The 22,332-nt window shown below is 46.5% G+C and overlaps 1 protein-coding gene across 1 annotated transcript in view; it reads left to right on the plus strand.

Moving 5' to 3' along the window:
* The first annotated feature begins 434 nt into the window (after positions 1 to 434).
* PIEZO1 (piezo type mechanosensitive ion channel component 1) overlaps positions 435 to 22,332 on the plus strand; it is a 148,801-nt gene continuing 126,903 nt past the window's right edge. The window contains exon 1 of the mRNA XM_044659390.1: positions 435 to 517. Coding sequence (XP_044515325.1) covers positions 435 to 517 — 83 coding nt within the window. The remainder of the gene's footprint in view (positions 518 to 22,332) is intronic.

Genomic DNA, 22,332 nt, shown 5'->3' on the forward strand with positions numbered 1-22,332 from the left:
TTTGGGGGTGTGGGGGTGTGGGGAGAAAGAAATTGAAGGCAATAATGAAGCAAGCTTTGGAGGGGAGGGGGATCTGCTTTAGCCCCATATGCCTGTCCCCAAGTTTGTATCTCCTCCATGGTGGCAAAACTTGGGATGGATTGGGGGAGATCCTACAAGAGGAGTAGAAGCCATTGGTGCTGATGGGGCTCCCTGGATCAGGAAGGGAGGGGGTGGAATTGGGGTGGGGTGAGAGTGCCCATCATCACCCGCCCCCTGCTAGCATCCCACATGCTCAAAATCTGTCACCTGGGAGCTAAATGAAATAGGGGCTGTTAGCAATCTACTGGTATTTGTCTAAGGGGAAGAGTACACAGAGCCGTGGTGTAACAAGACCCAGCCCTGCCGGGGAATGTTTTCTGGGCAACTGGAAGTGAGAAAAGCATGCTGCAGCCATGGAGGGAGGCCCAGAGGCAGCCTGGGTATGGTGGAAGGTGCAGTCGTCCCAGATTGGGGCTCAGCTGAAACCATCTACAGGGTAACCCGGAGCCTGCTCAGAATAAATCCAAGTATGGCCTCTGATAGCACCCGGTGGAGGGTGCTATCAATAACCGGGAGCCCGGATGGTGTCATGGAAATGACATTGGCCGGGATTGTAGCCAGGCGCCCTCGATTCAGATTTGCGTGATGGCTGCTTCCATGTTTGACTGGAGACTAATCATTTTCTCCACTCTCTAGAGCTTGGGTTTTCCTTGTCTAGAAAATGAAAGGGTTGGACTCCATTCTTAGGATTTGGGAGAGAAGAGACACCAGGGACTTTCTAGTATCTTTTCTCTTGGTCCAGGGCCACGTAGGGATTAAATAGGGTCCATTAGAGCAGAGCCAGAGCTGGAAGGAACCTTCTGATGTCGGAATTCCAGGATTCAAGACCGGATCTTTGGATTCCAAATCATGGGCTGTTTCCACTCCCTCCCAATGATAGAGAAAAATCAGGAGCCTGTTTATTCAGGAGGCCAACCAACTGCCCTCTGTGTCCCTTCAGGGCTGTCATTGCCCCAGGACCCTGGGGAGATGTGGTATTCGGCCTTGGCCCTCGGAGCTCTGGCCACTCCTTTTCCAAACCCTGCCCTTCCACAGTCTCCTTTTTAGCTTCTGACCACCCCAGCTGGGGTATCTTCTGTGCCCCACATCATGAGAATGGACAAGAGGGCCCAGGGTCATTGCAGTCTAATTTTCCAGTGGCTGCAGCTGGAAGAGCAATTTTCCCAGATGGCGCAAGGGGCAGGGAGTGGGGAGATGCACCAAAGATGCTTCGTCTTTTTGGGGCTGTTAGATTGCCCAGTGGATCAAGTGCTAGCCCTGGAGTCAGGAGAACCTGGATTCAAATCTGCCTTCAGATACTTCCTAGTTCTGTGACCCTGGGCAAGACACTTGAGCTCAGCTGCCTAGCCCTTACTGCTGTTCTGCCTTAAAATCAATACTTAGCATCGATTCTAAGACCAAAGTTAATTCGATTTAAAAAGGCAATAAGTTAAATTTAAAAAGATTTTTTGGCTTTACAATTTTTATTTCAATTAACCAAAATATATTTTTCCCTCCCCCCCCCCAGTGAAAACAAGAAAATCAAAACTCTTGAGACAAATATGTTTAGGCAAACAAAACAAATTTTTATGTTGGCCATGTCCAGAAACATAGACCTCATTGTGTACCCTGAGTCTTTTGCCTCTCTCTCAAGATATGAGACGAGTGCCTTATGAGGCCCTCTGGCACCATGATTGGTTAGTATATAGATCAGAGGGTTTAGGACTGGATTCAGTCATTCAAATCAATAAACATTTAAAAAGCACTGACTATGTGCCAAGTCCTGTGCTTGGTGCTGGTTTTACAAAGATTAAAAAAGGAAAGGTGGGGCAGGTTAGGTAGCACAGCAGATGGAGCACCAGGCCAGGAGTTGGGGGACCTGGGTTCAAATCTGGCCTCAGACACTTCTTAGCTGTGTGACCCTGGGCAAGTCACCTAATTCCAGTTGCCTAGCCCTTGCCCCACTTTTGTCTTAGATACTAAGTCAGTAGAAGGTAAGGGTTTAAAAGAAAAAAAGGAATGTCAGAACTGGTACGGACCCTTGTTCTATAGGAGTTTCTGTTCTACTGGGGGAAAACAATATTCTAGATTGGTATAGATAAAATATGTAGGGGAAAGGGGAAAGGAATAAGCATTTATCAATGCCAAAGACGGAGATAAAGTGCATTATGGCTGTTATCTCATTTGCTATGCAGAGTAAATACAAAGAAATTTCCAGGGTGGGGGAGAGAGAGAGAACATTGACATATGGCAGATGTGGAACATCTCTGGAAGGAGCCCTATTTGAAAAGAACCCAGGAAGCCCCTAAAGGAATTTACATCCTCCAAGGTTGGGGGGGGGGAGCGGATAGTCTGGGGGACATAGTTAGAGTTGGAAGGGTCCCCAGAGGCTATTGAGTCCAACCTCTCTCATTGTATAGGTACAGAGAGTTAAATGAGAGCCAACATTCCACAGCTATAAGGGTGAGAGGTGGGGATTTGAACTCAGGTCTTCTTGGCTCCAAGTCCAGCACCTAGCTGCTTCTAATTTCTGACTACTCTTGGATCATTCTAGTCAAGATGGAACCATGGCCCTAGGCCTACCTTGGAGTGGCCTGAGCCCATGAGGAACCCAGGGCTAGGCAGGATGGGCTCTCTCTGATCTGAGCCAACCCCATTGAGGAGTAATGATGGCGTTCCCTTCCCTGGTCTCTGTTAGCCCTTTGGGCTGGCCAGAGTGTGGAGGAAGCTGTTTTTCTGGTCTCAGGGCATCTTGGGACTATGTCACTGGATCCTGCCAATGGGAGTGGTGGGTAGGCCCCAGCTCATGGCCAGATGGGCTTCTGGAATCTGTGGCCAAGGGCAGGAACAACAGGAAAGGGTCCCCTGAGGCCCCCTCTCCCCCAGAGCCTCTCTTGTTATTGATCAGGGATGCTGTTGATTTTTCCCTGCCTCCCTTTCCATGCTGTGCTCTTCCCATGCCGCCCTTCCTTTCCCTAGGCTCCATTACGGGCCCTATCCCTGGCTTAGAACAAACAGCTTGGTGGCCGTAGGTCCTCTGGGAGAGAGACCAAGCACCTGCCAGGGCCCCCACAGCTGACAGGTACCAAAACTTTACAAAGAGGGGGATACTGACTGCATCCCACAAACCCCATTCTGGGCCTGGAGCCCAGTTCCAGTCTCTCAAGGGGTAACATTTACTAGTGGAATCCCCTGTGCTCAGGATTTTATCTGAATTCTAAAGCTGTCCAAGCTAAATATCTCATTGTAGAAAGGTATAGGACCAAGGACCTATGGGCCTTGGCACAGTGGATAGAGCTCTGGACTTACATGTAGTCAGAAAGATGTATCTTCTGAGTTCAAATCTAGCCTCAGACACTGGCTAGCTGTGTGACCCTGGGCTAGTCACTTAACTCTGCCTCAGTTTCCTCATCTGTCAAATGAGCTGGAGAGGGAAATGGCAAACCACTCCAATATCTTGGCCAAGAAACCCCAGAAGGGGCCACAAAGAGTCAGATGTGATCGAAATGAATAAATAGCAATAGCATAGGACCAGAGTTAAGAGTGGGAAGGGACCTTAGGGATCATTGGATTCAAGGATTCTTAACCCTTTTGTGTGTCCTGGTTCTGTTTGGCAGCCTGAAGAAGCTGATGGACCCCTACTCAGAATCATATTTTTAAACACGTGAAGGAAATGCCAGGGATTACAAAGGAAATTGATTGTAGTGAAATTCTGTTAGCAAAATACTGGAAGAAAAAAAGTTCTTGGACCCAAGGTTAAGAATCTTTCACTGAATCTAGTCACCTCATTTGACAGAGGAAGAACCTATGACTCAGAAAGAAGTGGCTAGCCTCAGGTTATACCAGAGAATGTGGAAGCCCCAGAGTCCGAATTCAAATCCAGCTTCTCTGATTCTATATTCACTGTCCACTTCACCATAGCATCCCGGTGCATTTTAAAACATGGCGCCCTGTCTGGACTAGTACAGCTTTAAGAGGCAACAGCAGATAGATCTGAGTCCAAATCCTACCCCAGATACTTTCTAGCTCCATGAGTTTAGGTGATTCACCACCTCTCACAGTGACCCTAGGCAAGTCACGTAACCGTTTGCCTCAGTTTCCTCATCTGTCAAATGAGCTGGAGACTTAAATGGTAAGCCACTCCAGTATTTTAGCTTGACTTTGAAGTCCTTGATGAAGAGGTTAGTGTGGACGAGATGATCTCAGGTGGTTTGAGGGACAGTCCAGCTTGGAGAAATGATTGAGTTTTGGGCTTCTGTTTATAACACTCCCCTAGTACATATCTCTACTCCAAGGATGAGTCATTTCTTTTTTTATTGTCATGCCAAACACACTTCCATATTGTTGTCAGAGCACACTCACATATAACCCAAATCCCCAAATAAAACCGTAAATGCACTGATGTGAAAGGAGACTCCCACAGTTCTTTCTCTGGGCTTCCTTCGGTACCTGGAGAGCCTTCCCCGTCAAGTCTTTCAGATTTGTCCCAGATCATTGCCAAGTTTTCACAGTCGATCATTGCCCATTATGGCCGGTACTGTGTCCAGTGTTCTCTCTCCCGGTTCTGCTCATTTCGCTCTGTGCTGAGTCATTTCGGAGGAAGCTCTCTACCCTCATATATCACCTGAAAAGAGAGAAGAGCCCAGGCTCTGGTTTTTCACCCTCCCTCCGCTTCTCTCCTCCCCATGTCTGCTGAATTGACCATCACAGGGTGGGGTGATGGAAGTGAGATAACCAAACAGGTTCCTGGGCCACCTCGAATGTTGGGACCTCCCCCGCAGAGAACGGCAATTTACATTCTTCTGGAGGTCAGCTCTTCTCTTGAGGGATGGTGCTCCAAAGGGGAAGCCCGCCCCAGAAATACTTGCATTCTGCTCCGATGGACTGAGTGTAGCGTCCCACTCTTGTCATCGAGTAGTTGGCTAGAAGTAGGAAAAACTATTTCTAAAATCAGAAATCACTCCTAGTAGCGAAACCCCAAGTCTTCTGAGAGCTGGTCCCCGGGAAGGGATCCCTACTGAGCAGGGCTCCTGCCAGAGGCTCTCAGTCCTCCCTCCCCTCCATGAGGTTCCTTGAGTTGAGTTGGACTTGGGGTGTTGCAGGGAGGATGAGTCACTGGGTGGTGTCCTCTCTGAGTCAGCACCCCAGCCTTGTGTCCATATGCCCAGGATCAGAGGGAGGAACATGGGGCGGTCAGGTCTGATGATGGTAGGGATGGGGAGAGCATTGGTGATGGACCACAGAGCATGTGGCAAGTGCATATGTGTGGAAGGATACATTGGCCTTGAGTAGAGCCCAGAGTGGAAGATTTTTTTCCCCAAGAACTGTGAATTGTGCCCAACTTCATGGAGGGTGCTACAAGAGAAGAAGACACGAATAGACAAGTTGGGAGATCAAGATAATTACAAGTAGCTGGAGGAAATTTGAATAGAACAAGCAATAGAATTAGGGGTCTTGTAGACATTCTAGATCTCTCTGGGACCTCAGAGAAGCTGTTGTCCAAAATCAAAGCAAGTTATTGATGGTGCCAAGTCTGAGGCCCAGGTTTCCTGACATCCTGACTGGGGTTTTTTCCCCCCATGGTACCATGAAGTCCATAAGGTGATCTCAAGGCATCCATTCCTCACAGCCTCTTTTTTTTTTTTTTTAAACTCTTATGTTCTGTTTTATCTTTGAGATTAAGTATCAGCTTTAAGATTGAAGAATATCAAGGACTAGGCAATTGGGGTTAAATGGCTTGCTCAGGATCACACAGCTAGGAAGTATCTGAAGCCAGTTTTGAATCCAGGTCCTCTCAATTCCAGGTTGCCCTTCCTCATAGCATTAAAACAACAACAACAACAACAACAACAACAAACAAACAAAAAAAAAAACAAAACTCTCACCTTCTGTCTTAGAATCAATACTGTGTTTTGGTTCCTAGGCAGAAGAGTGGTAAGGACTAGGCAGTAGAGGTTAAATGACTTGCCCAGGGTCATATAGCTAGGAAGTTTCCGAGGTCAGATTTGAACCTAGGATCTCCCACTGCAGGCCTGGCTCTCAATCCACCGAGCCCCCTAACGGCCCCCTTCATGCATCTTAATAGCTCTGGGAACCCAATAGATTTCATTTTAATGGCATCATAGATAGAGAACCAACTTCAAAGCCTAGAAGATTTGGATTTAGGTCTTGCCTTGGACAGATTGGTTTTGTGACCCTGGGCAAGTCACTTAACCCCTCAATGCTTAGAACATTGATGTTAAACTCAAATAGAAAAAGATCTGTCCTGGTGGCATTTGCCTTTGCTGTTTGTGGTTTAGTCGTGGCTGACTCTCTGTGACCTACTGGAGTAGTTTGTCGTTCTTTCTCCAGCTCATTTGAGAGATGAGGAAAATGAGGAAAATGAGGTTAATTGATTTGCCCAGAGTCACATGGTTTAGCAAGTCTCAGATTTGAACTCAGGTCTTCCTGATCTCAAGCCTGGCACTCTATCCACTGAACTACCTAGTTTGCTCTAGAAAATGGGTTTAAAAACCACAAATTAATATTATCTGGGCTGTATTAAATTTTAAAAAACCACAATTTTATTTGTTTTGTTAAATAATTCCCAATTATATTCTAATCTGGTCCTTTTGAGCCCTGGGGAGTACTGGAGACTGTTGGGGAGTATTGGGGAGTGTTCATGCTTGATATTTTTACTCTGGGCAACTTCCTTTCAGATGTAGGGACTTTATTAGTGGAAGGAGTTTCCTGCCTTATGCCATTGGAAGCCCATGTCCAGTCCCTGTCACCGTCTGTCCCTCTCCCCTTTCCCAGAAAGCCATGCTCCCTTTTAACAAAGATTAAAGGCAGTTTAATAAAACAAACCTATCTGTCAACTGGGCCCAACAGTGTTCGCAATGTTCCACACCCATAATTTCCCAGCTTGGCAACACAGAGTAGATTTCCAATAATCCTTCCTTCCAAAGACTCTTGATTTCATCAGTCTCCAGCAGCATTCTGTCCAGCTGTGCCAAGGGGCAGTTCCAGATGAGGCCCTTCTTCCCCGGCCTCCACTGGCCCTGGGCAAGAGATCATTCCCCTTTCTCAAGACTTTGGCATCTTCACCCACATGGGGCTCCAACCTGTGCCACTGAGAGATCAGCCAACACAGGGTGCTGACTCTCACCTGCCAGAGTCTACTGTGATTATTCTGTGGTATCGGTGTTGCGGTGACTTTCCCCAAAGCTCCAAGTCTGAGATTTTGGTATGTCTGGGGCCACTAAGACGAGACAAAACTTGTTAGGTTAGAGCTTGGAGGCCATGGAACTCTGAAAGTCAGAGCCGAAAGGGACCTTAGAAAAGAGTATGCCATTCTGCCCACTAATATTTATTTGGTCCTACTGTGTGCCAGACACAGTGCTAAGTCCTAGGAATACAAAGAAAGGTGGGGGGCACAGTCTATGCCAGTGTTGGCAAACCTTTTCTGAGTTTGAGTGCCCAGAGGGCAAATTCAAGCTGTCTGTGAGCCCCTGCATTATGGGAGAGAGCTGAGGGAGGAAGTGCTTGCTTTGGGTGGCCGGACAGAGGGGCAGAGCATGCAAAAAATATCCTTGGGCACTGGGAAGAGGGGGAACAGAGAAGCTCCCTGAGTGCTGGCTCTGCATGCATGCCAAGTCTTCACCATCGCTGACCTGTGCTCTCAAGAGGATCACAGTCCAATGGAAGAGACAATGTGCCAATGACTAAGTGTAAACAACATATATAATAAAAAATAATAAATTTATTAAGAGCCTAATATGTGCCAGGGACTGGGTTAAGTGCTTTACAAATATTATCACAGTTGCAGCCCTGGGAGATAGATGCTATTATGACCCCCATTTTACAGTTGGTGAAAAATGGAGGCAGACAGATTAAATGACTAGTCCAGGGTCATACAGCTAGTGTCTGAAGTGGGATTTGAACTCAGCGTCCTGACTCCAGTCTCAGTGTGCTATGCACTATTGACATGACAAATGTCAGAGCTGGAAGGGCAGAAGATGATAGAAAGGCACTTAGGATCACCCAGTGCAGCTGTGTAACCTGTTGGGCTCCTCCTGCTGCCATGGTTTGGTCATCATTATCTCATTCTTGTGGGAAGGTATAGATGTTGGTTTTTCGTGGGCAAGTCTGGACACAGCTGGGCACGTATCCCTATATGGAAGACATGGAGGGACTTATCCAGTTCATGCAGCAGACACTGTGGACGGAAGTTCTTTTTGTTTTTGTCCATACCGAGGAATGGAAGCCGAGGATTCCCCTAGGAAGAAATCACTCTCAGTAGCATTTTGAGAAATGGATTCTCCTGACTCCCCCCAGTTAACCGGGTACCCAGCCACACTCTCCACACTAGCTATGTCATGTGCATAGATGCCCCATGAGCTCATGTCAGGGAAGGTGCTTTACCAGTCCAAGATGGTGTAGTCATCAGAGATACAGATAGAGCTGGTTTCAAATAGACAGAATACTTGAGCAACGATCTGGTTAATGAAATGGTTAACTTGGCCTTCACACACACACACACACACACACACACACACACACACACACACACATAAAATTTTAGATTCAACCAGAGCCATAACCAGGGCAGGTAGGTGGCAGAGTGGATAGAATATTCTTCCTGAGTTCAAATCCAGCATTGGACTCTTACTAGCTGTGGGACCCTGGGTAAGTCACTTTACCCTGTTCATCTCAGTTTCCTTATCTGTCACATGAGCTAGAGAAGGAAATGGCAAATCATTCCAGGATCTCTGCCCAGAAAACCCCAAATGGGATCAGGAAGAGACAGATTAGAGGGAATGATAACTTGGGCAGGATAACGAGGGCTTTGCCTAGGGCCATACTTCCTCAGGGATAGGCTGGGGAGAGGGGACATCTTTCCTGATTGGACATCATAGTCATCTGTCAGCTCTCTCCATTCATTCACCATGACATTATTCTCTTCCCTAATCCAAGTTAATATGACTCTTCTCCATTTCTTATTGCTGTGGTTCCCTTCTCCAGGAGCCCTCCTAGCCAATCAGTCATCACGGGTTTTTGGCCAGACTGTCTAGGGGACTGGCTCTTCCCTCTCTCTGCCAGCCTCTCTATCTACAGCACTACAGGGGTGGAGGGGCAATCCTCCCCACTTATCACAATCACCAGGCCCCTACCTCCAACTGTTTTTTGCTTCACATTAAAAAAAAATTTCCTCGTTATAGTTCTGCATTCACCCTTATTGTTGGCAAGATTTAAAAAAAAAAGTCTTCTCCTATGATCTTGCCTGAATAGCTGGAGTTTTGTTAACGTAAATGAATCTTTCTTGGATGATTCATGATCGTATGAGGCCTCAGGCTGAGTATTACTTCTCACTGAGTCCTGGTAAGTGTAGCAAGTGTGGGAGACTTCACTGACTATGTAATGACCCCAGGACATGTCCTGGAACTTGGAAGGTTTGTTTTGGACGAATTCCCTGCTCTCAGTCTGTTTTCTCGTGAGATGCCTCTTTCTTCTATAAATCACGTGCCAGATTATTTCTGGTAATGGGAAGCTATGGTTAGTAGCGGTTTTAATGGATGTTAAGTAGGGGTTCTAAGCTTTGATCCAGAGAGAGAAAGGGGTCTGCTGCTGGCTGTTGGAAGGAAAAAAATGATTATGTGCCTACTATGCACCAGGCAGCTGTGCTAATCACTTTCCTAATATCCTCATTTGATTCCTGCAACAATCTTGGGAGATAGTTACTATTATTGTCCTCATTTTACAGCTGAGGAAACTGAGGCAAATAAGATTATGTGACTTGTTCAGGGTCACCACTGACTCAGCAATGTCACTATAAAAAGAACCCTGGCTGTGGAGTCAAGATCTGGGTTCAAATCCTGATTCTATCACTTCTTACCTGCCTGTGAGACATTAGGCAATTTTTTTTGGCTTTCTGGGACTCATTTTCCTCACTTAGAAAATAAGGAGGGGGTAATTGTTGTTTAGTCACATCTGACTCTTTATGACTCAATTTGGGGTTTTCTTGGTAAAGATACTGGAGCAGTTTGCCATTTCCTTCTCCAGCTCATTTGACACATATGGAGACTGAGACAGACAAGGTCAAGTGACTTACCCAGGGTCACAAAGCTAGCAACTACTTGAAGCCAGATTTGAACTCAGGTTTTCGTATGTCCAGTGCTTTCTTCATTGTACCACCTAGCTGCCCCTCCGAAGGGTATGCTAAATGGTTCCTAAGGTTCTTTTTGGCTCTGAATCTATGACCTGTGATGTGAAGTAGATAGGTTCCAGAGGAGGAAAGATGGTTCCTGATGTTAAAGCCCCATCAATTATTATTAGCCCAAATGTTAGGCTAGATGAATAGGAGGGACAACCAACATTGTACACAGGATTGAGGCTGGAATCCCAACTCTGCTGCTCACTCACTATTTGCTATGAGGTGAATCACTTCTTAACTTCTCTGGGCCTCGGTTTCCTCATTTGTAATATGAAAGTAGTTAGATTAGATGACCTCTAAGATCCCTTCTAGTTCTAAATCAATGATCCCATAATTTAGAAGTGGAAGGGACCTCAGATACTTTCTGGACTATCATTTTACAGTTCAGAAAATGGAGGTATAGAGCGGGAAAGTCTAATAAGTAAGTAGTAGAGGTGTGTTGAACCCATGCCATCTTACTCTAAACTCAGTACTCAGCAGGCGAAGAAGCTAACTTCAGCAAGGGGGTAGACCCAGCCTTAACAATACACTAGTTATGGTGCTTTGGGAAAATAGAACAAGACAGAGAAAAATAGGTTGGGAACCTTGTAGGACAGTGATGGCGAACCTTTTAGAGACTGAGTGCCCAAAGTGCACCCTCACACCGCATGTGAGCTGCCTCCTTACCCCAGACAGGGGAGGGAGGAAGCATCCCCATTGGTGTATTGGGAAGAGATGTAAAAAATGTCTTCAGGCACTGTGGAGAGAGGGAGGAAAGCAGTTCCTCCGGCACACATACCATAGGTTTGCCAGCACAGATGTAGGATGTCTGGGAGCTTGGGTCTGTGGAGAACTTTGGATGAAGGAGGCATATACAGTGTATTTTCAGGGTGATCCAAGGGCCAAGGGTAGAAAACTTTGGGCACCAGGAGCCAAGGCAGGATAGAGAAGGCCATAACAGCTGGGAAACAGAAATAGCATGCTCATGGCCTTGGTTATGATGAAGTAGGATGGAGAGCAGGGATCCCTTAGTGGATAGATATGATCCTAGCACACATGGAGAGAAGACTAGGAAGTGAGCGCAGGGATGCATTGCGAATGAATGCCACCAGACCTGGCAAGAGAGCCAGCCCAATCGACCTCAGGCTCTAAGTTGGAGCAGCTTGGTCTAGAATCAACCCAGACAGGATTGACACAAGGACAAGGAACAAGGATTGGGTGTCTCATAAACTGTGCCAGTTTGGCAAGTTGCATGTAGGATAAGAAATGTATATTCTGGAAAGCCATTCATTTCTACATTTTGGTATTCATTCTGTTATGAGGCATCTCCCCTGCAAACCAGCCTCTCTCCCTAAAACCCTCTCTTCTTTATAACATTTCACATTATTCACATTCCTTGGTTTCTTTCTTTCTTTCTTTCTTTCTTTTTTTTTTTTAAAGAATTCCAGCCTGCTCTCCACTTTACTGGGGAGAAAATGGATTTATCCATACCTGTTTCAGAGGCAGAAAGGTGTAGATGCTAGTGAGTCAAGAGGACCTGGGTTCAAATTCTACTTTTGCCCCTTATTATGTGACTTGGGCAAATCACCTTCCTCTTGCTGCATCCTTGGCTTTTTTCATCTGCAAAATGAGGAGGTTGGACTAGCTAGTTTCTAGACTCAGGTCTCTGGTCTTGAGTCAGGAAGAGTTAAATTCAAATCCAGTCTCAGACATGCATTAGCTGTGTGACCCTGGATAAGCCACTTAACCTTGTTTGCCTCAGTTTCCTCATCTGTCAAATGAGCTGGAGAAGGAAATGGCAAACCATGCCAGTATCTGTGCCAAGAAAACCCTAAATGGGGTCACAAAGAATCAGATACGGCTGAGAATGACTGCACAACAGGGTCATTCTAGCTCTAAATCCTTATGGTACTAGGATAGAATGAGTTGTGGTGTACCCATAGCAATGGCTCTGGGGCAAAGGGCAGAGAGTCGAAAACCCTGGTGGGTGGGAGAGAGGCCCCTGATCCCTTCTTATTTGGGAAGCCTGTTTTTATGTGCCGTGAACCGATGGACTTTCCAACTACATATCCCGGGATTCTCTGAACCTGCTTGGAACTGCTAAGAGCTATGCCTTGCTCCTTAGAGATGCTCATTCCAGGGTGCAGCAAAGACCTTGCTTAAAGAGATTACCTTGAACATTCTTCCTGGGTGATAAACTATGTATAACCCAGTGGAATTGCTTGGCAACTTCAGGAGGGGGGCGGCAACAGGGGAGAGAGACAACAAAAAGCATGGGGAAAAAAATTAAAAAAACTAAAAAATCAACCAAACAACAAAACATTCTTCATGGGATGGACAGTAGGTAGACTACTGGATTCAAATCTGACCTCAGATACTTTCTAGCTGTGTGACCCTGGGCAAGTCACTTAACCCCAGTTGAGCAATCCTTGCCACCCTTCCATCTTAGAAATGATACTAAGACAGAAGGTAAGAGTTTAAAAAACAACAACACATTCTTCATGGGGTCAAGGATTTAACTCTAGAGGGGCCCTAGTCTGTCAGAGTCCAACCCTCTCATTTTACACAGCAGGGAAGTGGGGCCCTGAGAGATTGTGGCTTTCCCAGAATTAGTGAGTGGCAAGGATTGGGATTTGAACTTGGGTCCTCTGCTTCCAAACCAGGGACTCTTTTCAGGACACTACCCCTGTCTGGAGCCTCTCATTAAACCTTCCTTTAAAGATTCCCTGGAGCCAAAGAAGTGACTCTAAAAACCACCACCCTGGGAGGCTGCTCATTTCTTTTCCCAGCAGCCTTAGCCGTCCCTACCTAGCTTACCTGCAGAGGGGTGGCCTTTCAGCACCAGCTCTGCGGTTCCTCCCCCTTCGGTTGGCCTCGTTCCTGGGAATAACAGAGATGCCACTGTGGGGAATGTCAGGAGACGACTCAGCGGCCAGGCATGAGGCAGTGGCTTGCCTCTCCTGGGACAGGGAAGTGGAGGAGGGCGAGCAGAACAGCTCTCGTCCCCACATCTGGGGGAAGATAGTAATTTTGACTTGTGTGCAGACACCAGGAATGACAAGAGTCTGACCTGGGGTGCGGTCTGATTTGTTTTTCTGAACAAGGGGCTGTGGTTCTGTCTGGGGGAAGGGTTGTGAGACACAGGTAGTCCTGGCCTCCTTTGGGACACCCCAGGCAGGTCCTGCTACATGCCTCAGTTTCCTCATCTGTCCATTGATAGTAATGGGTGCCCCTGCTAGATGAAGAGGATTGGGTCAGGTCTTTTATTTTTTTTAAACCCTTAACTTCTGTGTATTGACTCCTAGGTGGTAAGGGCTAGGCAATGGGGGTCAAGTGACTTGTCCAGGGTCACACAGCTGGGAAGTGTCTGAGGCTGGATTTGAACCTAGGACCTCCCATCTCTAGGTCTGACTCTTAATCCACTGAGCTACCCAGTTGCCCCTGGGTCAGGTCTTTTAAACTTAATAATAGTGGAATCTTTCAGGATGAACAGGATTCCACTCTGGGACACACATGACCCTGCCTTAGGGGACGGCCAGTTGGCTGGATAATGAATTGCCAGACCAAGTGCTTGAGACATCTCTGCTATGTGTTCTCCCACTATCTTTTTTTCCTTAAGCCCTTACCCTCCATCTTAGAATCAATACCATGTGTTGGCTCCAAGGCAGAAGAGTGGTAAGAGCTAGCCAATGGGGGTTAAGTGACTTGCCCAGGGTCACCCAGCTAGGATGTGTCTGAGACCAGATTTGAACCCAGGACCTCCCGTCTCTAGGCCTGGCTCTCCATCCTAGCTACCCCTCTCCCACTATCTTGATGAATTAATTTTCATGAGTTCTCTTTTGTTCTACCTTGTAAATGTGTATCATGGATTTAGAGATGAAGGAGGGTTGTAGAGGCCATCAAGGCCAACCTTCCAATTTTATAGATGAGGAAGAAACTGAGGCTCAGGGAGCTGAAGTGATTTGTCTAGGGTCACACATCTGATGAGTAGTTGAGGTGACACTCAAACCCAGGTCTTCTTGACTCCAAATCCAATGCTCTGTCCACCTCACCATCACATCTTCTAGATTGCTCTAAATAAAGTAAAATAAGAGCATCAGTGGAGCAGCGAGGTGGGGCAATGGTTAGAGTACTGGACTAGGAATCAGAAACTTTCTGGTTTCAGATCTACCAGCTGTATGATGCTGGGCAAGTCACTTAACCCCCATTTGCCTCAGTTACTCATCTGTAAAGTGAGCTGGAGAAGGAAATACTAAACTTTTCTAGTATCTTTGCCAAGAAAACCTGAAATGGGGTCACAAAGAGTCAGACGTGACTGAAAAGGACCGAACAACAAAATAGCATCAGGGATATTTCTTGAGGGAAAATCAAGCAGAGGAGTCAGAGCTGGCAGGGACTCCAAGACCATTTTACATCTGAGGAAACCAAGGCCCAGAAAGAGATGCCATTATCTTTCCACTGCCATCTCCCAGAAGGAGCACCCATTTGGGCATGGAGAAGGGGAGCTAAACCTCTCGGCCTTTTGTGTTGGGTTAGAGGGGGGAAGGGGTGACAAATTGCTGATTCTGTCTATTGGAGCCTCAGGTATTTCTTTTTTTTTTTTTTTTTTTTTGGTAAACCATTTGCCTGACCCACTTCCTTCCCCTGAGTCACTGCCAGCTGCCAGCATGATAGGGGAGGAGGGAGGGTAACGTGTAAGGCCTCACCAATTTGCCATCCGTTAGGAAAGCCTTGCCCTTGGAACAAAATCCTGTTGGCTTCCCTTGGAGGGAGCCGGTCAGGTGACGTGCCTTGTATTAGGAAAGACCTGACCTGTTTGGATAATGCCAGGGCCTCAGTGCCACTAGTTTTCCACATCTTTACTGTGTGCAAGAAGACTGAGTGGGTGGAGGATTCAGGTCCCCACAGCACTGGGATCCAGCTGCCAGGATTCAGGGACTTCACCCAGGGCGGGACAGTGAAGACTCCCTGACCAGATCATCCTAAGTGAAAGGGTAGCCTGAGGCCCGTCATTAGCCCCACCATTGGGGCTCCTGGCCCAGCAGGTCTGCTTCTGAAAAGGATGGTCATAAGCTCTGACTCTACTGCACTGGCCCATTTAGAACATCCTCTGCCTCTGCCCCTTCTCTTTTCCGAGGGTTTAGCCTGGGCAGGCTTAGAGCTTTCTAGCATATCTCACAGCACCCTAGACTTTAGAGGTGGCCTTGGTGTGGGTAGGGGAGAGAGAGAGAGAGAGAGAGAGAGAGAGAGAGAGAGAGAGAGAGAGAGACAGAGAGAGAGAGAGAGAGAGAGAGAAAGGGGGGAAGAGAGAGAGGCGGGTGGGAGAGTGGGAGAGAGAGAGAAACTGTTTCTACCNGAGAGAGAGAGAGAGAGAGAGAGAGAGAGAGAGAGACAGAGAGAGAGAGAGAGAGAGAGAAAGGGGGGGGGGGGAAGAGGGGGAAAGAGGGGGGAGAAAAAGAGAGAAAGAACGAGAGAATGACAGAGACAGAGAGATTGAGAGAGAGTGTCTGTGGGAGGATCTCAAGGCCTCTCTGATCTGTCGTCCTCTATGTAGACCCTTGCCCAGAGAAGAATATCTGTTAGTTCTTGTTTTCTGGAGGATGCCAGCCGAGCTAACCTGGAGAGGGGCGGAGTAGAGAAATCAAGTGAGATTCTTTGTATTAAGAATGGGCCAGCTAGGTGGCTTAATAGGTAGAGAAACAGATCTGGAGATGGAAGGTCCTGGCTTCAAATCTGGCCTTAGACACTTCTTAGCTGTATGTGAAGTTAAGTCACTTAACTCCCATTACCTTATCCTTACTACTCTTTTTCCTTTGGAACCACTAAATATTGATTCTAAGATGGAATGTAAAGTTGTTTTTTTTAAAGGTCCTGGGCTCAAATGTGGCCTCAGATACTTCCTAGCAGTGTGGCCCTGGTCAAGTCAATTAACCTCCTTTGCCTAATCCTTACTGCACTTTCCCCTTGGAACCAATACTGAGTATTGATTCTAAGATGGAAGGTAAGATTTTTTTTTAAAAGGTCCTGGGTTCAAATGTGGCCTCAGATACTTCCTAGCAGTGTGGCCCTGGGCAAGTCAATTAACTCCCAGTGCCTAATCCTTACTGCACTTTTCCCTTGCAACCACTACTAAGTATTGCTTCTAAGATGGAAGGTAAGGGTTTGTTTTTTGTTAAGGTTCTGAGTTCAAAATGGTCTCAGATACTTCCTAGCTGTGTGACCCTAGGCAAGTCACGTAGCCCCCATAGCCTAACCCTTACTGATCTTCTGTCTTGGAATCAATACTACATAAGGGTTTCTAAAAATGAAAAACAAAAATACTGCCCCGTCCCAGAGGACGTGTGATGAACAACACTCTCTGGCTCCAAAGAGAGAGCTGAGGAGCTGTGAGTGCAAACTCAAGCATCCTTTTCAAACTTCCTTTAGTTGTGCTTTCTTTTGCAGAATGGCGAATATGGAGATGTTTTGCATGACTTCATGTGTATAATTGAATTCGTATTGCTTACCTTCTCAAAGGGTGGGGGAGGGCTGAGAGGGAATTTGGAATTTTAAAAAATGAATGTTAAACGTTTTTCCATGTAATTGGGAAATATTTCTCAAAATAAATTTAAAAAAAAGGTCTGACCCCTTGGATAACACCAAAACAGATGGGTTGGCTCCATGGCAGAGACCTAGAACGTGGCCAAAATGCTGCAGGTGCCAAAGAAAAACCCTTTTAGGAAAGCTCTGGCTTCTCTCGCTCCATCAGTTTCATAGTTGGAAGGACTTCAGAGGATGTCACATTCAAGCTTTTTTGGGGGTGGGGGAAGCTTTGGGGAGATGCTACTTCTCAGGGACAATGTCCATCCTCAAACAGGCTCTGTCTGAAGATCTCTGGGGAAGCTACTGCTTCCCTAGAGCTGCTGCTTTCACTCCTAGACAACTTTGATTCTCCTTTACTTGTTGAGCTTGTCCTGATTTTGAACTCGGGACTATCTATGTGGGACTTTCACTTAGCGTAGCTCCTGGTTTTGCCTGCTACGGGTAAGTGAAATAAATTCTCTTCCTCTCTACAGGTCTCCCAATAATGGAAGTATTCTTATCCCTTTTCCCTTGACCAGTTTTGGTGTGATCCATTCCTCTCATTATCCTAGCTGATTTCCCCTGAACCTGTTTCAGTTCTTCAGGGTCCTTCCTTCGTCCAGGGCCCAGCTAAGTGGCTCAGTGGATAGAGAGCCAGGCTGAAGTTGGAAGATTCTGGGTTCAGATATGGCCTCAGACATTTCCTAGCTGAGTGATCCTGGGCAAGTCACTCAACTCCCATGGCTTTGCCCTTACCACTCTTCTGCCTTGGAACTAATAGACAATATTTATTCTAAGATGGAAGGTAAGGTTGTGTTTGTTTTTTTAAGTCCTGGGTTCAAATGTGGCCTCAGATAGTTCTTTTTTTTTTAAATTAAATTAAATTAAAATTTAATTTAATTTTTTATTTTTATTTTAAGATTTTTGTTTGATTAATTTAGAACATTTTTCCATGGTTATAGGATTCATGTTCTATCCCTCCCCTCCCATAGTCAACGCACAATTCCATTGGGTTTTACATGTATCATTATCAAGTCCTATTTCCATATTATTGATATTTGTGCTAGGGTGCTCAATATTCCTAATTATATCCCCATCCTTCCATGTGATCAGGCACTTGTTTTTCTTATGTGTTTCTGCTCCCACAGTTCTTTCTCTGGATGTGGATAGCATCTTTCTCATAAATCCCTCAGAATTGTCCTGGGTCATTTCATTGCTGCTAGTACAGAAGTCCATTACATTCTATTTTGCTACAGTGTATCAGTCTCTGTGTACAATGTTCTCCTGGTTCTGCTCCTTTCGCTCTTCATCACTTCCTGGAGGTCTTTCCAGTTCACATGGAATTCCTCCAGTTCTTTATTCCTTTCAGCACAATAGTATTCCATCACCAACAGATATCACAATTTGTTCAGTCATTCCCCAGTTGATGGGCATCCCCTCGTTTTCTAGTTTTTTGCCACTACAAAGAGCGCGGCTATAAATATTTTTGTACAAGTCTGTTTATCTATGATCTCTTTGGGGTATAAACTCAGCCGTGATATGGCTGGATCAAGGGGCAGGCAATCTTTTAGCGCTCTTCCTCAGATACTTCTTATCTGTGTGACCCTGGGTAAGTCACTTAACCCCCATTACCTAGCCCTTACTACTCTGTTCCCTTGGAACCAATATGTAGCATTGATTCTAAGATGGAAGGTAAGAGTTAAAAAAAAAAAAAGTGGCTTCCAGAATGACTCCAGATGGGATATAATTGGAGCCGAGTACATAGGCCCCACATGGGCCCAAGATCACATTGGCTTCATGTTCCTGCTCCATGCCAAAGACTCACATTGAGTTTACAGTCTAATAAAACTCCCAGTGAGGTTTTTTTAACCCTACTTCCTGTCTTAGTGACTACTCTAAGACAGAAGGGCAAGGGCTAGATGAATGGAGTTCAGTGACTTGCCCAAGGTCATACAGCTAGGAACTATCAGGGCAGATTTGAATCCAGGTCCCTCCAGCTCCAAGCCTGGTGTTCTATCCACTGAGCCACCTAGCTTCCCCTCTCAGTGAGTTTTCACTTGAGTTATAGTCCAGCCATACCAACCCCATGCAGGCTGAGGAGGTCTTTACATTGCTCCTCCGATTTTCTTGAGTTAGAGTCAGTTCTTCCTTCTGCTCTGTCTGTAAATGTTCAGTTCTCCTCTTCAGCATCCAGTGTGCTGCTCAGGATGGCTGGGGGGGTGGGAAGGTTAGGGTGGGGGAGGCTGACTGCAGGGGCAGAAGGGGCAGAAGGCAGGTGCCAGTCCTCCGATCAAAGAACCGCTTGGTACCTTCTGAAATGCCTCTCCTCCCTGACCCACTTCCTTTTGTGGGTGCAGGAGCTGAGCTTCAGCAGGCTTCCTGATGATTCCCTCCCTCTGTGCTCATAAACTTCCCGCCTTGGTTCTTCCTTTTCTAGTGCCCTCCTCCCACTGTGTTTACCAGCTGGGCAGCTCCACTGGGCTAGGGAGAGATGCCCCCCAGATAAGGCTGCGTTTTCCTCCAGCTGGACAGCCACTGGAAGCCTGGCCAGGGTGGGTGAGGGAAACCTGAGATGAGGACCAGGAATTCCTGTTTAGGCTCCCTCCCCACCCTGTTTCTGCCCAGTTTCTAGAAGCTGGCTACAATGCCCCTTTTCTCTGACTCTCAGGCAGGCTCTTTGTCTTAATTGTTTTCTTTTGGAACCCTCCTCCCTTTGTGCCCTGGGACCTTCCAACAGAGTATCCCATTGGCGGGGAGGGAGCATGGTGCCTCCAGGCTTAGCCTCTTTTCTGCTGGGCCTTTTGGCCAGCTGGGCCAGGGAAGGATTGGGAGTGTTGGCAGAGTGGCTCTGAGGGGATGGGTTGCTCTTCAAGAGTGATGAGGAACTAGAGAGGAACGGACTGAGAAATCCTCCAAAGGAAGGAATCTCCTAGTGTTGGTGACTTTTTTCTGGGTCTGGTTTTAATAGCCTGGGGCAAAGTCCAGTGACTGCAAGGGGATGGAGGGAGGGGGAGTAGCGTGCCCATCTTCTCCAAGCCAGAGGCTGAGGCCCTGGGAGCAGGCCGTGGAGGTGGGCATGTTCACTTCAATGAAATCCTGAGATTCCAGGGCACCTGGCCCGAGCCCCTGAGGTCAGGCCACATTTGCTTCAGGAGCAAGCAGAGTTGGTCCTGCCTTCCTACATGAGTGTTTCATCAGCTTTAGGCCCCGAGGATCATGGGATTTGGAACCAGAAAAAGTCACAAGACTTCAAGGAAATTAGAAATCAGTTAGTCTCCCCCCCCTCCATTTTGGGGTGAGGAAACTAAGACCCAGAGAGGGGAACAATTGACCAAGGTTTCAGTCAGTCATTTTCAGTTATGTCCAACTTTTTGTGACCCCATTTGGGCTTTTCTTGGCAAAGATACTGGAGTGGTTTACTATGTCTTTCTCCAGCTCATTATACTGGAGGGGGAACTGAGGCAGACAGAGTGAAATGACTTCTCTACAGTCATACAGCTAGTAAGTGTCTGAGGCAGGATTTGAACTCAGGAAGATAAGTCTTCTTGACCCCAGATCTAGCTACCTAGTTGCCCCTTTGTCCAGTTTTAAGAAAATGTAATGGGGGGGGGGGCAGGCAGCTGGGTAGCTCAGTGGACTGAGAGCCAGGCCTAGACACAGGAGGTCCTAGGTTCAAATCTGGCCTCAGACACTTCCTAGCTGTGTGACCCTGGGCAAGTCACCTGACCCCCATTGCCTAGCCCTTGTCACTCTTCTGCCTTGGAACTAATATTACACAGTTTTGACTCCAAGATGGAAGGTAAGGGTTTAAAAAAAATTTTTTTTAAAAAGTAATGGAAAATGAGGGTCAGCTAGATGGTGCAGTAGAGAGAATACTGGATCTGGATGGAACTTTCTGAGTTCAAATCTGGCCTCAAACACTTATTTGCTGTGTGACCCTGGGCAAGTCTCTTAACCCTGTTTGCTTCTGTTTTCTCATCTGTCAAATGAGCTGGAGGAGGAAATGACAAACCACTCAGGATCTTTGCCAAGAAAACCCCAAATGGGGTCCCAGAGAGTCAGACACAACTGAAACTGTTTAAAAACAACATCAAACAACAGCAATGAAAAAAAGGGAGTGGATCAAGTGGCCTTTGGTCCCTTTGGTCTTAGGGTCCTTTCAGCTCTAATGCCCCATCCTTTGATTGCTTGTAGATGGGGTTCTTCCTGAGGGAGAGAGGGGAAGGTTCTATGATTAGGATTCAAAAGACTGAAATTCTAGTCCCAGCTTTTCTAGTCACTAATCATAGGAACTTGTGGCAAGGTACTTAACTTCTCTCAGGCTTAGTTTCCTCATCTGTTAAATGGACACGATGCTCCCTTCCCTTCCTGTTACCTCATAAGGCAGCTATGGAGGTCAGATAAGATCTTGGCCATGATTTCGAAAACTGCCGAGACTCCATCCATAAATGGGAACAGCAACAGCATCTCCTCCTGCAATCCTGAAGGCCTTCCCCCTAATGAATGCATCCCCAAATCATTAAAAATTCAGAGGACTATAGAAAAAAGAAAACTAATGTGATCACTCTGGTCTGGGAAAGAACTTTTAAAAACTTTCCAAATTTCTAGAAAAAAGCCAGTCTACTTATGTCATCCACAGCTTCCCTCCGTAAAAGAGATTAAAATGGAACTCTCGGGGAAATGATCGCATTTTTAAAAACACGATAAGAAAAAAACTCCATTAAATAGTAAGAAGGATATCTGATATATGCCAAGGGATAGAGATCTGCTCTTCCCCTCAGGAGAAGATGGGAACACTGAGAATATGTGGAAACTGAAGAATCTGGGTCTCAGGGTACGATTTGTGTGACCCGGGAGCAGTGTCCCATTCAGAAGCAGGGCTTGCAGTAGCAACTCTGGTTTAGATTCACTGATATTGCAGTAAACCTAAGAAAGCTGTTTGAAGGCAAGAAATCGATATTTAAGCCCCTAAAGAAATACCTCGGAAGAACTGCTAGATCGTACGGTGGATTTCTAACTTCTAGTGTTGGCATAGGATTAGGAAGAATAGGATGGAGTGTTCCAGAGCCAGATGTAGGTTGGATGTAAGGAAAAACTGCTAATAATTAAGGGGTTTACCCAGGTAGAATGAATAGGCTGGGGGTGGGGGGGGAGGAGGCAGCTGGGTAGCTCAGTGGATGGAGAGCCAGACCTAGAGACAGGAGTCCTAGGTTCAAATCTGGCCTCAGATACTTCCCAGCTGTGTGACCCTGGGCAAGTCACTTGACCCCCATTGCCTACCTTTACCACTCTTCTGCCTTGGAGCCAATGCACAGTAATGAGTCCAAGACAGAAGGTAAGGGTTTTAAAAAAAAAAAAAAAAGAATGAATAGGCTGAGGATTATGTGTTAGGCCTTGGAATGTATCTAAGAAGCCATGGAGTTTTATTTAATTCTTCATTCTGCAGATGTGGAAACAAGGGCAGAAGGGACAAACAGCTTGCTCGCCAAAAAATTATTTAGGGTGGGATTTGAACCTGGGTCCTTCTCACCACCAAGTCT

The sequence above is a fragment of the Gracilinanus agilis genome, chromosome 2 (genome assembly GCF_016433145.1).
Source record: "Gracilinanus agilis isolate LMUSP501 chromosome 2, AgileGrace, whole genome shotgun sequence".
Classification (NCBI taxonomy): domain Eukaryota; kingdom Metazoa; phylum Chordata; class Mammalia; order Didelphimorphia; family Didelphidae; genus Gracilinanus; species Gracilinanus agilis.